The sequence below is a fragment of the Schistocerca gregaria genome, chromosome 3 (genome assembly GCF_023897955.1).
Source record: "Schistocerca gregaria isolate iqSchGreg1 chromosome 3, iqSchGreg1.2, whole genome shotgun sequence".
Lineage (NCBI taxonomy): Eukaryota > Metazoa > Arthropoda > Insecta > Orthoptera > Acrididae > Schistocerca > Schistocerca gregaria.
The window spans coordinates 799,734,925-799,752,931 of NC_064922.1; the positions used below are offsets into that span (position 1 = coordinate 799,734,925).

Sequence of the window (18,007 nt, forward strand, 5' to 3'; positions counted from 1 at the left end):
GAGTCAGTGGCTCCTCATACAATATAATGTTCTTCGTCGGGCCTACCGAAAAATGCTCACAAAAGTCACAAGTTTCGTTTGATTACAGGACTAATCGTACAATTATTAACAAGTGAACTGAGTGAAATAAGTTTCGAAGTCAATAAATGTTGCATCCACGTGATCGCATTGATCTGAGACTTTTAGAGTGTGAAAAGTGTGAGTTTAGCTTCAGCCGATGTTTTAGAATTGGTGATGATTAGCCTGTTAGTGTTCATAGTGTTCAAAGTACCTCAATACATGTGACAGCGGAATATGTTCTAAGATTCCACAGCAGTTGTGTTGCCCATTTCCCTAACTCTTAAAAGGTGATCACGATTCGAAGAAGTACCCTATGACCACGGTATGCTGTTATCTCTCGAATTTATGTAAAAAAGGTAAACACCTAAATCATATAATGTTTTCAAACCATATACTGAAATATTTAGTTTTCCGCCTCCTGCTGCTAGACAGTGCCACAGGTTGCTCACTGAGCTTTACAATCTTGTTAAGCCCGTAGGCGTGGTGGTCAGAGTCGATTTCTGCGAGATCCTTCTGCTTCGTAAACCACTTCCTTTTGTAAAATGTACATTTCATTTACTACTGCAACTGTCCTTCTTCAGGGCGTGCAACACTAAGTCGAAGTCAGCTTCCGGTTGTGGCCGAGGTGATGGCACAATTTAGAATACGCCATGGTTTTCAACAGAGAAAGATGTGATGAAAGTCGAGCCAATATTAGATTTCGGTCGTGCGGGCACTGAAACTTCATTTCTTCAACTGATATTTCGGTGCACACCTTTCCGCCGTCATCCGGATTAGCCGACAGACTGAAGCTGTCCGCAGCTACATGTTCCTTATACAGTAAAAGCTCCAAAGGACATTGTGCCCGCATGAATTCTGACTTTACTGTAGACGAACAGATGAATGAGGACGTATGTCAGTATCCGATCAAAAGTAGACGGACTCCTTATCACGGTGTGTTGCCAACCTTCGTTTTTATGACTGCTTGAACTTTCCTGGGGACACTTAAATTAGCGGTCTTAATGTCTGAGCGGCAAGCGGGGTACATTCTTCTTCAAGAGCCGGAAACAGAAAAAGCTGCAATGGGAGGCTGGGATATGGAGCGAAGTCGACCTTTCAACCTTCAGACCAGTCCTTAGAGGAGTCCAATCCATTTTAGGAATTTTATGTCATCAATAATACTCTCTTTCAAGTTCTGAAGGTGACAGGGATCAAATACAGGGAGCGAAAGGCTATTTACAATTTGTACAGATATCAGACGGTAGTTATAAGAGTCCCGGGGCATGAAAGGGAAGCCGTGGTTACGAAGGAAGTGAGACAGGGTGTAGCCTATCCCCAGTGTTATTCAGTCTGTATACTGAGCAAGCAATAAAGGAAACAAAAGAAAAATTTGGGGTTGGAATTAAATTCCATGGAGAAGAAATAGGAACTTTGAGGTTTGCCGATGGCATTGTAATTCGGGCAGAGGTAGCAAAGGACCTGGAAGAGCAGTTCAGCGAAATGGACAGTGTCTTGAAAGGAGGATATAAGATGAACATCAACAAAAGCAAAACGAGGATAATGGAATGTAGTCAAATTAAATCATACGATTCTGAGGGAATTAGATTAGGAAATGAACACTTAAGGTAGTAGATCAGTTTTGCTATTTGGGGAGCAAAATAACTGATGATGGTAGAAGTAGAGAGAACATAAAATGTATGGCTATGACAAGGAAAGTGTTTCTGAAGAAGAGAAATCTGTTAACATCGAGTATAGATTTCAGTGCCAGGCAGTCTTTTCTGAAAGTATTTGTATGGAATCTAGCCATGTATGGAAGTGAAACGTGGGCGATAAAAGGTTTAGACAAGAGTGGAATAGAGGCTTTCGAAATGTGGTACTAAGAGAACGCTGAAGATTAGATGGATAGATCAAATAGCTAATGAGGAGGTACTATTCATTGTGGCACAACTTCACTAGAAGAAGGCATCGGTTGGTAGGACACGTTCTGAGGCATCAATGGATCACCACTTTAGTATTGGAGGGAAGCCAATGATTGTGAGAGTTACTATTACAAATCTGTTAGGCTTCTAGCATGCATTCATGTTTTCCGGGACAGTTATGAAGCTATAGTTGACGTCAGGTATTGTTATACAATTGAGAATCTTATCGAATTGCCAAAGTTGAAAAAATATATTGTTAATTTAAAAACTATGTCTGATATAATGATGGGAGACCGACCACCGTTTTCAACTGTTTGCTTGTTTGCTTCCTTAGAGTCTCCTTCTTTGCCGTCAAATTACTGCAGTCTAAAACCGCTGGTAAAATTTTTGTCTCTTTCCCGACGTGTGAACAGTGGGTTTTCCGTTACTTTGAACCGTTCATAATAGGCTTTCACTTCACCATGGCCTGCTAACATGGCTGTAAAATTCGGTGATAACAGCAGCTTAACTGATAAACATTTGGCGATCGTAGATAACTGCGGATTCTTGTTTCTCCAGTTTTTAGGTCGTTGACACTCAATCTCCCATTTGTTTTGGGACTTTTGTCTTAGTTTTTCCTTTGTTGCACTTACAGGTAGTTGGCGGCAACTGTCTTTTTTCGTGATCGGTCTGTCCTCTCAGCTATATTATCAGCTAGTTCATAGTCCCGTGCTTCTGGACGGACTTTAACTTATCCGAAAATTATCTACCAGATGAAATTCTATATATTCCTGTGTTTTGATCGTATTTATTAAATTATGAAGCTATGATTTTTCGAAGTTCGTAGCGAATCCGGTATTATCCTGTTGTCCGTGATGAGCACTGCAAATCTTGGCTCATTGCAGTTAGAATGGCAAATTGGTAGACTTGGCTGTTTGAGCATTCAGTATGGACGTTGAGCAGTCGTTGATGAATAAGCTTGTGGTTGATAAATATTGTCATTCCTGAACTCACTTATTCTGGATAAATCGGCTGTTTCTACAGTTGTCTATGTCATACCATTCGGTTGTTTCTCGCATCTTGTTAAGTGCGCGAGAATTGCTAAAACACACAGCTCCTCATAGCATGTAATCCTGTATGCTTTCACTATCTATAAACTGCTTAACTTTTGTGCTCTATTAATTCCAATTCGGTTCGTATTGTAGCTATAGTGCTTCTATCCATACGGGCGATGTTTGCCACAATCGCCGTTTCTTTGCAGTTTTGATTTCTGTCCGTTGAATCGGAGTTTGCTGTCTGCGGCCCAAGTTGCGATTTGTTACAAATCCTGTGTTATAGATACTCTTAGTTTCAGGACCGCTTTCTTTAGTTAAGAGAATTGGATCGTCCGCACAAGCGGCTATAAGAGAGTGCCTTGAGTAGGGCAAGATAAGTTAACTAATTACACAACATGTTGCATAGACCTTCACTGCACCAAATACCCTGTGGCCATTCTTTATTTGCTGTCCTCTCTTTTCACAGGTTACTGGCAGATAACGATGCAGTTCTGTGGTGAAATTAGCTGCATGTCAAGTTATATAGCCTCCCAGGATACTGAAATTCATACAATGTTTTCGAAATACTAAGCTACCGAAAGGCGTCGGAGGCCTCTTGTGTATCAAGACTCGCCATTATGACATACATTCTGCCTTTGAGGCTGCTACTGACTATAATTCTGAATTTCATTAGAGCATTAGTTGTGTCTGTTTCTGACGTGAAACTGTATTGATTATTACGTAGAAAATCTCTGGAGTAGATGAAATAGTTACCCTATGTATAGAAGTTTTTCCAGGATCTTCGCTCTGTGTATAAAAGACTAATTGGGTGCAGTTTGGTGATTTATGTGCTGCGTTCTTTTCAAGGTTTGAGTGTTTGCAATATTTTAGGTCCGTTTCATAGTTTTGATGTGCATCTGGTTTAAAGGAAACGGTTGTAGACTGTTGTAACAAGCTGCGGGAGGGTGCTGAACACTCGAAGTAGAACTGTGCTATTAACGCCTTTTTGGGATCCATATGGTCTGGTATTTCACGAATTACCCGTTTTGTGAAGCCCTTACCATATTCTGTTCTTCCAGATGCTGCAGTAAAATGCCTAACTTTCTTATGGTATTTATTATCGTCTTCATCTTTATCTGCGAATAGACACTGACGTGTAATTCAAAGTATGCTCCAAGTTTAATGTCATCGTACCGTCTAGGTTTTGTAGCGACGTCAGGAAGTAAGCCTTCCTTAATTTCTCTGATGCTATGAGATACAATGCATTCCAAAGATTGTTACCAGACAAGTAGCTACAATATTTCTTCCTTGTTTGTCGCTTTTCTTTACGAACTGTCTCTGTATATTCTTTCCTCTGCTTAAGACACGCCTCTTAACGTCAATCCGACGTTCTTCGTTATCTGATGGGATCGCCTTATCCGTGGATCGTTAAATCTGCTGTTTAGCATGGGACTGACCGCCTTTCAGTCTCAGATCGTAGTGGTTCGGCCTTGTTGCATGCAATGCCTACAATACTTTTGTAGTCGGTCACGAAACTATCGAAGTCCGTTTCTTTCGCCACCAACATATTAGTTCCACGTCCATATTTATTAAAGTCACTGTTTTCTATTCCATTTCTTGTATAATACTCTTTTCAGAATCATTAAAATTTTCCCATTGACTGTGTAATACCGTCCAAATCACTGGCACTGTGATGCGGTGAGAGTGTACCTATATCAAAAGTGATGATTCCGTGATAGGAGAAAATTTCTTCGTCACAGCATTTCCAGTCTGCTGGCTACAGTCGCTAGCTAGTTTTATCTACATTAGTCTTTCCAACTCTAATCTCACATGTAGCACTGTCTGACTATCACTCAAATAAGCTTCCTTGATTTCCCCCAACCACCTGTAGTTTTGTGCGACATTTTTAATCGTACATTATTGACTACAGCGGTTAGGAGGGAAATCCCCTTTTAAAACTTAAAATGTTGTCTACTTTATCGAAGTCTGTATTTACATCTCTTGTTATGTTGTGGACATGCTGTCTGCATAAAATTTGTAAGCGGCTTTGGTGAGCTCAGGTATCAGTATGTCCTTATCTGGAACTTGGTGCAACATAACGATAACTACTGCTTATTTTTGCGTATTAGCTGTAATAAAAACACTGTAATATCTTTCTGCTCCAGACACATAATGTTTTTGCACTTCACGTTACACACGATTCGGGGTAGTCGCTTAAGAATGTTGCAGATTATCCTCCATGTGTTTAATGGGTTGTGGATTCAGTGTAGTATTTAGATAAATTTTGTTAGAGTTGTCAAAGGAGGTCGATTAACCATTTGTGTTCTGTTGATATTTTATAACTGAAGCCATCACTACGTAAATTTCATCCTGTTTCCTTTTCTAACGCTAGTGACAGTCTTTGAAATTTGTTGTGTACGTTTACGTGTTTTTTTCTTGACGAGGTTTTCGTCACTGATTGGTCCCGGCTTAACAATTCTTTTTATATGTTTTGGCCATGGGTAAAACCTTTTCTCTATTTCTGGTTGCCCTTACGAACGATTTGAATTCTTTCACTGATACAGAGTCTTCTTCAAGCTGTTCAGCTTAGTGTGACATGTTCATCATGGATGCATCCGAAATAGTTGAAACCCATTCAGAATTTCTATCATCACTGTCATATCGAGTTTCTACAGTTGTAGGCTGGGGAGGGCTGTTATTTGACACCGTGGGACAGACGGGAGTGGCTGCTTCGCACAAAGTTGTTTTTAATTGAGAAAGGCCGTTAGATGCTGACAGGGAATCTGACACAGTTGGCGAATCGCTGGCATATATTGTATGAGAAACTTTCCTTTTAATCCCAAGGGCGTTGTGCTGCGCATGCGATCTCAGATGCACATCATCCACAGATGTTGTGCGGCGACAAAGAGCCATGGACCAAATAAATCTACTATTAGACGCTTGGTCCAACTGGTATATGTGTGCGTCAATAGCATTAGCAGTGTATCGACGTCATTGTCGGTTAATAAAAGAAAGTGTCGCATTCCATACACTATCGGGGCTGAAACCGGTATGTCTACATATTAAAATTTGGAAAAACGTATTGCCGCCGCAATTCATCACCACTGCGTTCGAGAAAGATGATATCGGCGCCACAATTTCTACATTATATTATAGCATAGACCACCGTCGATGCAATTCTCTGGCGCAGACAAATTATTGGACTGTAAGAACCGTGTGTACTTTTGGTGTTCCGTCCATCTGTCATGGACTGTAAGCACGGTCCGTATAATGCATGACAGGCCACGCTTGCAACCCATTGTGTAAATACTAGGCATGTAGCATCGCTCCATTATGGACAAAACCAAAATGTCCCGCTTTCTACGTTGGAGTGCGAAAGATTAACATTGTATTTGATTAGAACCCTACCGATGTTTGCCGATAGACTTCCTGCATGTGACAGTGATGCCATAGATCTTAATCTCTCTACAACTCCTCCGTTCTTTACATACACGTTAAGTTTCACCCCTAAAGCCTTGCGTATTGTTGTGGAGAATATTTACTTGCTCAAAAAATAGCAGGCCTGATATTTAAAAGGACGGACGCTAAATTTGTAGCTTCGGTCTGTATGCCCAGTCGACAGACTGTCGAAAGAAATACCGCTAAATTATAAATTTAGAAACGGAGCCTCAGCGGCTGCGAGCCCGAAAACTAATCGATGGGGCAGTGTACCGAGAAGACACAGATGGAAACTACTTATCACTGAAGAAAAACCTGCAACCAGCCACAATTTTTGAGTGAATGATTTAGTTCACCGTTACTAGCTTCGAGTCTGGCCGCAGCGTCAGACTGCAGCGTGGATTTCTCGTACTAATTTTTCGTTAATTCTGTCCTGTAACATAACGGAATATTCATTACTTTATTGTTCACAAAAGTTTAAACATTTTGTGTAGGGTCCTTACATTTAACTTACTTCATGAAAGGTTTTACTTATACGTTACCAGATGGAAGTGTGCATCATTAACAGGCGCGCGCAATTAGCCGAGCGGTCTTAGGCGCTGCAGTCATGGACCGTGCGGCTGGTCCCGGCGGAGGTTCGAGTCCTCCCTCGGGTATGGGTGTGTGTGTTTGTCCTTTGGATAATTTAGGTTAAGCTTAGGGACTGATGAACGTAGCAGTCAAGTCCCATATGATTTCACACAGATTTGAACATTTTTGAACATCATTGGCAGAGACATAGTGAACAAGAGCTAGACTAAAAATAAGTTGGCAGCCACATTTATTTACATCAGCCACCACGTCAGTTAGTGAATTCATTGGCAGTGCCAAGGCAACAAGACAGTATCGTAATGGAATACTTCCAAAAATATAATGTATATTATGATTCGTGTGTTCTGTAGAGTCAACAACTACTTGAACAGAATGTACGGAACTTTCATACATTGTGTGACATTACCAGAAATGTTCGTCTTCGAGATGTTATGGCTTGAATGTTGTTTATGTCGTCAACGTTCATGTGCATTTCTAGGCTATGCCGTTTTGTGGCTGGGTCGTGTTGATAACACCCGTTACCCGTGATTATCTTTTTAAGGTAAGAACGATCCGTGTTTTGCATTTCAGTCAAATCGCGGTAGGTGTCCATTCGTTTGGGTCTTCGTTTCGGAATAAAGTTGTGCGAGAAAAACTTTGCACACGTTTTTCTCTTCTTGAGAACGTTCTAAAGAAATTCTCGATCACATGAGTTACAAATGGTGTTCCATTCCGATCTGCGTTGCAATAACGTTGACACACCATGGCATCACGTCGAGTGCACATCTGTAGCTTACAGTTGTTGGTAGAGGCTGCCACCGTAATTACTGCGCTGACGTCACTTATTCTCCGATAATAAGATATTTCTCAGAACATTTTGGACGGTGTATTTCATTGAGTTTATCGTGGAGGGAGCGTTGTTGTAAAAAGTTGCTGTTTGTTGTTGACATAGAGCTATTTTTCTAGCTGTAGTTGTTTTTAATACTGCTGAGAAGCTTGTTGATACCGTTAGGTGTTTAACTACTTTTGTCAGCTATTGGATTATTTACATTAAGTTCTTGTAGTTTCCTTCAACATGTAATGGAAATTACAGTTTAAGACGAAAAAAAGGCGATACAGCAGCAGGAATTATACGAACGGAATGGAAATCGGCAGCTACGATGTACAGGCAAAAAAATTATTGGGCTCTGAAGAGAAAGAGCTTCACAATTTGAGCAAATCAGTAAGGCGTTGGTCCATCTCTGGCCCATAAGAAAGACGTCATCGGCTTGGCACTGATTGACAGAGTTGTTGGACGTCTCCCGAGGGATACCATGCCAAATTCTGCTCAAATGACGCGTTAGATGGTGGGAGAAATCCAGCTAAAAACGTTCCGAACTATCTCAATTGGGAAGAGATCTGGCGACAAGAGATCCGGCGACTTTGCTGGTCAAGGCAGGGTTTGGCAGTCATGAAAACAAGCAGTAGTAACTCACATCGTCTTATCTAGCTTAAATGTAAGTCCGGGATGGCGTGCCATGAAGGACAACAAAACGGAGCGTAGAATATTGTTGACGTATGGCTTCGCTGTAAGGGTACCGCAGATGGCAACAAAAAGGTCCTGCTATGATATGAAATTGTACCCCTGGCCACCATCCTGGTTGTCGGGGCATATGGCGGAAGACTGTCAGATTGGTATCCACTGCTGTCTGGGACCTCTTCGGCCTGGAATCTCATCGATTGGAATAGAACTGTCTTCGGCGACAAGTTCAGCTTCGATATTTTCCCCGTGGACCAGCGAAGACCTGTCGGGAGACGCCATGGATAGCAATGGGATACGAACTTGAGAACCGCTCACATTACCATCCGACAGCCACAGGTGATGGCGTGGAGCACCATTTCAATTCACAGAAGGACCCCTTCGGCTGTCATCCGCAGCACTCTTATAGCACAGCGTTAATTTGACGATAATCCGTGTCACGTTTTGTCGCCCTTCATTGCAAGCCATCCTGGACTTGAATTTCAGCAAGATAATGCCCGCCCGCACTGACGAGAGTCCCTACTGCATGTTTCATGACTGACAAATCCTGTCTTAGCCAACAAGCTATCCGAATTTCTCACCAAAGGCGAAAATTTGAAGCGTTATAGGCTGGATTCTCCTCATTATCTCGGGATTTTGACGATCCAACTTGCCAGTTGGACTTAAATTGGCTCGATATCCCTACAATCCCAAAGAAAGCAGGCGTTGGCAGATGGGAAAATTACCGAACTATCAGTTTAATAAGTCACGGCTGCTAAATACTAATAAGAATTCTTTACGGACGAATGGAAAAACTGGTAGAAGCCGACCTCGGGGACGATTAGTTGAGATTCCGTAGAAATGTTGGAATACATGAGGCAATCCTGACCCTACGACTTATCTTACAAAATAGATTAAGGTAAGACAAACATACGTTTCTAGCATTTGTAGTCTTAGAGAAAGCTTTTGACAGTTTTGACTGGAATACTCTCTTTCAAATTCTGAAGGTGGCAGGTGGAAAATACATGGAGCGAAATGCTATTTATAATTTGTACAGAAACCAGATGGCAGATAAAGCAGTTGAGGGCCATGAAAGAGAAGCAGTGGTTGGGAAGGGAGTGAGACAGGGCTGTAGCCTATTCCCGGTGTTATTCAGTCTGTAAATTGAGCAAACAGTTATGGAAACGAAAGAAGAATTCGGAGTAGGTATTAAAATCCAGGGAGAAGAAATAAAAACTTTGAGGTTCGCCGATGACATTGTAATTCTGTCAGAGACAGCAAAGGACATGGAGGAGCAGTTGAACGGAATGGGCCTTGTCTTGAAACGAGGATATAAGATAAACATCAACAAAAACAAAACTAGGATAATGGAATATAGTCTAATTAAATCGGGTGATGCTGAGGGAATTAGATTACGAAATGAGAAACTTTAAAAGTAGTAAATGAGTTTTGCTATTTGGGGAGCAAAATAACTGATGTTCGTCGAAGTAGAGAGAATATAAAATGTAGACTGGCAATGGGGTTTCTGCAGAAGAGAAATTTATTAACATCCAGTATAAATTTCAATGTCAGGAAGTCGTTTCTGAAAGTATTTGTGTGGAGTGTAGCCATGTATGGAAGTGAAAGATGGACGATGAATAGTTTAGACAAGAAGAGGATAGAAGCTTTCGAAATGTGGTGCTACAGAAGAATGCTGAAGATTAGATGGGTAGACCACATAACTAATGAGGAGGTACTGAAGAGAATTGGGGAGAAAAGAAATTTATGATACAATTTGACTAGAAGAAGGGATTGGTTGGCAGGACATGTTCTGAGGCATCAAGAGTTCACCAGTTTAGTATTGGTTAGTATTGGAGGGCAGAGTGAAGGGTAAAAATCGTAGAAGGAGACGAAGAGATGAATGCACGAAGCAGATTCAGAAAGATGAAGGTTGCAGTAGGTACTGGGAGATGGTGCAGCTTGCACAGGATAGGGTAGAATGGAGAGCTGCATCAAACCAATCTCTGGATTGAAGACCACAACAACATCTCTCAGACTGACATCCAACAACTCTGTCAACCGATGTCAAGACGGATAACTGCTTGCACAAGAGCCATACGTAGACCAACTCGTGTTGACTTACTCAATTCGTGAAGCTCTTTCTCTTGAATAAACCATCGAATTTTTCTGAAACTGTAACTATTTGTTTGTCGGTACACGCACATCAAATCTACAGATTTCCGTCCTATTCATACAGTTTCTTCTGGCTGCATCGTTCCTTTCATTTTTAAGTGAATTTTTTCTTTGCTTGTGCAGATGTTTGTGAAAGCGAAGGTCTGAATGCAGGCCTCTGTTTATAGCGTTGTCCTGCAGTACTGTTGCCTGTGTTTCAGGCTTCAACGACGCTTGGCATCATCATGAGCGCCTTCACCTTCTGCTGGCTGCCCTTCTTCGTGTTGGCGCTGGTGCGGCCGTTCACCGACATCCCGCCCTCGCTGTCGTCGCTGTTCCTCTGGCTGGGATACGCCAACTCGCTCTTCAACCCCATCATCTATGCGACGCTGAACCGCGACTTCCGCAAGCCGTTCCAGCAGATCCTGTACTTCCGCTGTAGCTCGCTCAACCACATGATGCGCGAGGAGTTCTACCACTCGCAGTACGGCGACCCGGACCACCACCAGTACTACGTCATCAACACGGCGGCGGCTGCCACGGGAGCCGGCTGCAGCGGCGGCGGGGGCGGCGGGCTCGGCGGGGGCGGCACCGGAGGCCGCCCGCTGTCGGCAGCGTCCGGGGCGGCGCCGTCGTTAGACTACCGCGAGGACGACGAGCGGCTGTCGGCGGCCGGAGACGGCCCGACGCAGTCGGCAGCGGGCCTCGTCGTCGACGACGACGACGATGACGACGACGACGACGAGGAGCGCGACGCCACCACGGCGCTGGCCGACGAGTCTTTCCTGTGATACGAGGAGCACCGCTTCTGAGCCCGAGAAGCGCATGCGCCGGCGCCACGGCCGGCCAGTCCTGAAGAGGACGCCGAAACTGCCTCAAAAGACTGACCGCACTAAAGGACAATCCACTTTCCGGAACAAGACCCGCTACCCAACCCATACACTGACAACAAAGACTATTACGTACCACGCGGTCAGAAAAACATTCAAAACCACCAGGTGTGCTTGTAAATTCTTGGGCAGTGTGGTGATAAATTTTTAGAAGAAATTGTGCTGAAACATAAAGGGTATCATCTGATTTGTGATGTGTCTACGGTTTTAACGTCCAGTACTAAAAAAAATTATGGCTGATCGTCCATCTCGACTTTCCCTAATAATCGTACCTACACTTGCTGTTTGTGTCAGTTTCTGAGCTCTGGTACATGAACAGTCGCGACTAGATCGTCAATTTTCTGTTTACGGAAGACTACGTGAAATTGAGGCTTCCACCAGTTGGCGAGAAGCTACGCACGTTGAAGGGAACATGGGATGCAAGTCTCTAGTTAGGAGGGGGGCAGCAAGTAAACGCTTGAAGAAACAGTGGGTCGTTAGTTCCTGAACAGCTTAGGCAATAAGCCAAAAGGAAATGGTATATTAACACCTAGTTTCTGCAAGAAGAGCCTAAATATAATGCAAAAGAACACTTGGTCTCATACATGACTACGCATTAGCTGAAGGAAAAGATTGTGTCTGATACTACCAAAGAACATTTTCGATACAGTTGTAAAGCGAAAAGAAAAGAAAATATTGCCTGTACTCAAATACCAATAATTTTCCTCTAGGCTGACGTAACACTGCAAGTGTGTAGAAGGCTGTAGCTACAAGAGACCCTTGAACCATAAATCCTAATTGTTTACTCACTGAAGTAGATAAATCTGAAAGCAAATTGCAGGACAATCAACTAAAATTATTTAGTACATTTTTTGTAAGTCTCTGAACTGTACTGCGTACTTAACCTACCACTATGGACAGGGCAGCTCGTTCTTTTACGCAGTTAGTGTCAACGAAATCGTAAACGTGCTTCACACCTCTGGTCCTCACTGAAGCATACATCTTTGGCTGCAACTTATTTACGTCACACCAACAGCAAATTCCTCTGTAGCTAATTTTCTTTCCGTGTGTAGCTTCCCTTACATCAAAACGTTGCGAAGTACCAACAAATTATATAATCGTAACGTTACCATGCACATTCACTAAAATATTTTCTTTCCGGTTAGAAACTATACTGTAGGATTCCTGAAGAAATGACGAACTAAGACTGATACATTACTGGTATTTGGAATGGACCTTCTAAAAGTTCTGAACTATTGCTTCCTATTGTACGTGCCAGGTAAAGCCATTAACGGTTTCAAAAAAGCGGTTTTCATGTGCTTCATTTTAGTAAGGTATGAAAAACCTGTTTCTTTTCGGTTTTGCCACACATAGTTTATTACTGCTCTTAGTTATCGTGGGAAGTTATTCGCTTTAGGTGTGAAAACGTAAATGTTATTGGGAACAAGAGCGATGACATACCATGATATAAGAATAAATGAGAATTGTGAATTGTTCTCCTGAAGGGAGAAAATTAAAGAAAAATACAGACATGAATAGTTGCAAATTATTAATGTGGATGCTATACACGAAAGCTTTATTTTCTCCACATCTGTTTCTCCCATTTACATGCATGTTTAAGATGAATTATGTGTAAGATTCGTCACATACGTTGATTTAAGGAAGAAGGTAGAAGCGTAACTGTTTTGCAAAGAAAACTACGGAATCGTGTATTTAGTGATGTGAAGTGAATGATGAGTGGACATGTTTCCGTTCTCTTGTGAGGCACTCTTCCAGACCCACATCCTGTGACTTACTGTCGTAAGCTAACTCTGTCTCTCTTCTACTAGAAATACGCATTATTTTAAAGCGACGAGCGTTCATTTGGAATGGAAAGATACCTTCGGGACGTACTGCTTCGATGATTAAGTACGTAAACTGACCAACAGGATACTTGGGCGTGGGTGGGATTCTGTGTGATTCTTAAAAGCGTATGAGAATGAGGTTTAAGTAAATGTAAAATTAACGAGTTATATGTATCATAAGCAATACTATGAACGTGATTTCCCGTATTTTGCTATCGTAACTCTTTCTACTGAGGCATTCAAGTTTTGGCTCCTCGTGTGTAATACCTCCTGTCTTTCACGAAACACGAAGAGATTATTCGTCAATGCCGATTCATCTTGCCTACACTCAGATTTCTCCTACAAAAAACCAAAGAATGTTAATTGTAAATATTAGTGTAAAATAGAGATAAACTCTTTATATGGTGTTTTCTATAATTTCAATCAGTGTTTTCGTCAAATGAATCATTTATTTTATTTATTGCTACAATAAATTCCCAAATCGTTACTTTAATATGAATGTGTGATGAGCACTCGATGGAAATAGAAGTAAATATCCTGTTTTCGTCTGTGAAAAGTATAGTTGGAAATAAAAATGAAACTGTATTTACAGAATGACGTTTTTCTCTCACCTGTTCAGACTATTTTCCTACTTGTTCACAAAATTAATTTCGTATAGCATTCGTAAGGCCATCTTGAATAGAAGAGGACTCACTGTAATTAGGATTCAAATACATTATTACTTTATTTCAGAGGTCGGAATGATAGAGGAGGTAACCTTACCAGAGCATCTCTTCAGTCAAGATAAGTAATATTTGCAATATAAGCTAAAATATAAGAGAACGACATGTACGCAATCGTTTTGTTAGCTCTAATATTCTTATCACTTAATGAAACAGTCAAAATCGCTCATAATCATTTATTTAAAAATGATGACCGGTTTCGTCCTTTATGCTGGCCGTCTTCACGGCACCATATTGTTGAAGTGGCGGTATACTTCAGCCATATGGTCCAGTGATCTCTACACACAGTGGCGGATACCGGTTATCATTGTTAATAAATATGTGCGATCTTGACTGTTGTATTAAGTGATAATTTACAATAAATTGCTGTTTTATATCCAGTTATGTTACCTGAAACAGAAAATCTTTGATGAAAGAGCAGATGGAGAGGAATTACAGAGATGACGCTGGATGAGAAAATGGGAACTGTTACCGCTGCAAAACGGATCTCTTTGAATGATACAAACTTATTTGAGATAAAATGTAATCTGAGCTGAAATAAGAGTCAGGTGTCAGCAGTGTAATCTCCTGTCAATGGAGCTGCGACTGTCGTGACATAGAACAGTTTACCTCACTTTTGTAACTATTTATTCAAATACGTATTTCACCTCGATTTGTTCCACATTTTTCTCTCTAACCTTTTTGTCCATTCTAGCATTTTTGTTTATATACTGGATGTAACAGAGAGCTGCGGTCGAACTTTGACCTAATACTTTTCCCACACTTAAATCTAAAATATTTTATTAGGACATGGGATAGGAATCAATTTATTTTCTGGTTAGACCTCAATTACGATACGTCTCACCCCAAATTCATCAGTGAAACTTCAAACGTCAATTGCTTTACAGACCCTTTAATGTATTATATATTTCGCATTAGGCATTTAATCGAGAAAAACTTTGGAATCGGTTTGAAATTATAAGGTTTGTTTCAAGTCTCTAAGAGCTCTCGTTCAGAAAAAGTGGGTGAATAAAATCTGCGCACCATGACTTGAGCCTGCCTCGTGACATGTATGCACAGTTTCTAACACTAATACTTGAGTGTACACCTTAAGGAATAGATAATGTCACGATTTTACATACTTAAAGTCGCTCAACAATTATATAAAATACTGAAGATCTTTCTGTTGTTGCCCTGGAAGCTGTTTCGTAGGCGCCCTGCAACACAGAACCGTGTATCATGAACCAGGTTGGTACGTCAGTAACATAGATTTCCACAGCTCTTCATAATACACTAATTAGGGGACCTGGGCCTGATTCACCATGCAAGTGTTGGAAAACGTCATCAACAATGGCTGATGTCAATTTTTAGGCCGCCATTTTCGGAGACTCTTCGGTCCTCATGTACTTCCATATACTTTCAACAGACGAACTAAGCAGTGCTTTCTTAGAGATTACCTAATCTCGTAGAATATGTGCGTACATCAGCCCATTGGAACATGTGTCTCATGTAGTGTAGAATCACGCTTCAATTCTGTGTTAAAGTCCGTCCGCTTCCATATCTAAATCAGAAGAGCAAAGTGACTATCAGCTATTTTTAAACAGGACAGCTGCCATAGCAGCAAACAATCATAGCAGAAGTTCTGTCAAACCTTATGGCCTGTGCACAGTTGTCATATCGCTCTTGTACCTCATGTACCTATTATCAGCAGCGTACAATTACGGTGTGTAACATAATTGTTATGAGTTGTACTTATGTGCTTTGTAGCGCTGAGCTGTGTGTTTCTTTTCAGCACTTAAAGAGATTACTACGGAATGGTGTAGGAAAGTAGCAAGGCTTTTAAGATAGTGCAAAATGAACTCCACAATGAAAGTTTACAGAAACGTGTGAGCGTACTTAACATCACAGCTGCTGTAACCGGTGCAAATTATAATTGAACGTAACGGCCTATTGACAACACTTTGTCCCCTCCCCATCGCTGCTTAATTGTCAATCATTTTTTTATTTTAAAATCTTTAGGATCATTCATCCAGGAAAAACAACGATCTTTATAATCTTGTAACTTATTTCAATACACGCAGTCTTGACTTATTTAACTTTTCATCTTTATTTTTAAATGACCGATTTCTATCTTCTAAGAGATGGTCCTCAGAGCTGACATTCCTCGATGATTGTAAGAGGTGTTGGCTCCAAGCCAACGGTCCCTGTGCTTATCAAAGATCTGAAGACGATCTCTTAGAAGGCCGAAACTGGCCATCTAAAAATTCAAAACAGGCAATTCAAATGCTATCACCACTGTGTATACCGAAATAGGTTATTCATTGTTGTTTTGATCCAGGCGTAATAAAATTTCCGTTACAGATTTGTGGGAAGAGGTGAACAAATTCCTTGGTCTCCACGTTCCCTGGACCTGACCCGAGCAGACCGTCAGTTGCGGTAGCATTTAAAACCTCTTTTGTATGTACTACCTACACAAGCTGAGCAGCAAAGAGCCTTCGTGACCGTATTAATGATGTTACTAAATCATAGGTACTACTTTAGAGGTCGATGTGTCCATCATTTAAATTGACTAGGCATTGATTCACAAATATCAGTGTCGATTATTGTACTACGCTAGTACGCTTTATTTCTACGCGTTCTCCTTTATCACTGTATTATGAAGAATTAGAGAGAATGATATCCAATACAGAGAGCGTTATTGGCCATAGTGACGTCGTTGGTGTTTCAAATATAGTATTGAACAAAAGGATACTACAAACTTTTTGCACTCTTTTCCGCACACAGAGAACTGTATGAACATGTCTCAAGTATTTGGTACAGATTAAAAGTGCAAGCTGAAGTGGTAGTCGGATGCAATGTAGTTGGATTAAATGAAGCCATCATAACAATATGCTGAAGACAGATTTTAATATTCAGTCTGTTACTCCCATTTCCACACTCTAAATATGTCACTGAAGTGAAAAGTAACGTAGATACTGGACTGTGAATAAATCTGAGTTAGGAACTACGGAAGGACACCCAGGACGTTAAGGATTGTGAATAACAGACACTTGTGATTACTCGCCACAAAAAACAGGTAAGTTCTTTTACATTCAGCTATTGAAAAATGTACTCATTATTTAATTACCTAATTTCTTCGACGCTTATAGTGGTATTAACCGAAGAAACATATAAAATCACGCAGAAAAACACTAGCTCACACCTCTCAAAGACATTAGAACCGGAGAAGGTAGTAGACTACACGGCTGGAACTTCAACGAATGTCTGTTGTCTGCCTGTGGACTCCACATTTATACTGTGGCCATCTAAAGTAGATGGAAGATCTGTTCTGTAAGCTATTAGAAATTTCACACAGTACACTAACGTTTTATCGTTAAATAAAGAAAAACGTAAAAACTAGAGTATTACCTATTGGTGCATTACTCACTGGAATAAAGACAGAACATTACAAACAGTTTTATATTAGCAAAAGAAAAAAAATTAAAATTACATTGCATTTCTGTCACAATGACATATCAGAGCAGTAAAAGGTATGTACTTGCAGATACTCTTACAAATTCAAGAGATACCATTCTCCCTTCATCATTCTCAAAGGAAAGGGAGGTTCCTACTGGAAACGCAGATGCAACCAGAGGTTTTCTCTGAAGCAGAATCCCGTAAGAAAGAGAAGTGTAAAATTTTGAATTATGTAAAAGAGTTTGAAATACCACTGATCTGTAAAAATAGTTGCAAAAGACATGCAGTTATTATAACTCAAACGCAAGAAGATGTAAATGCATATGTAAGATAATAGTGAATCACAAGTGTAAAACATCTGATCAGCAGTCAGAAAAACAGGTATGTGGTCTTGCCTCTTGCGTTTTCATCGTACGGTATGTCCCTCTATACCACAAGCAAATAACTCAATATGGAAGTTGATGACAAAGTGACTGGTTTGCAAAGCCAGCTCCTCGGAGGCCCATTTC

General features: G+C 41.0%; 1 protein-coding gene across 1 annotated transcript in view; it reads left to right on the plus strand.

The window, feature by feature from the left end:
* LOC126355609 (5-hydroxytryptamine receptor 1-like) overlaps positions 1 to 13,935 on the plus strand; it is a 569,460-nt gene extending 555,525 nt beyond the window's left edge. The window contains exon 4 of the mRNA XM_050005971.1: positions 10,850 to 13,935. Coding sequence (XP_049861928.1) covers positions 10,850 to 11,419 — 570 coding nt within the window. The 3' untranslated portion in view covers positions 11,420 to 13,935. The remainder of the gene's footprint in view (positions 1 to 10,849) is intronic.
* The last annotated feature ends 4,072 nt before the right edge of the window (positions 13,936 to 18,007 follow it).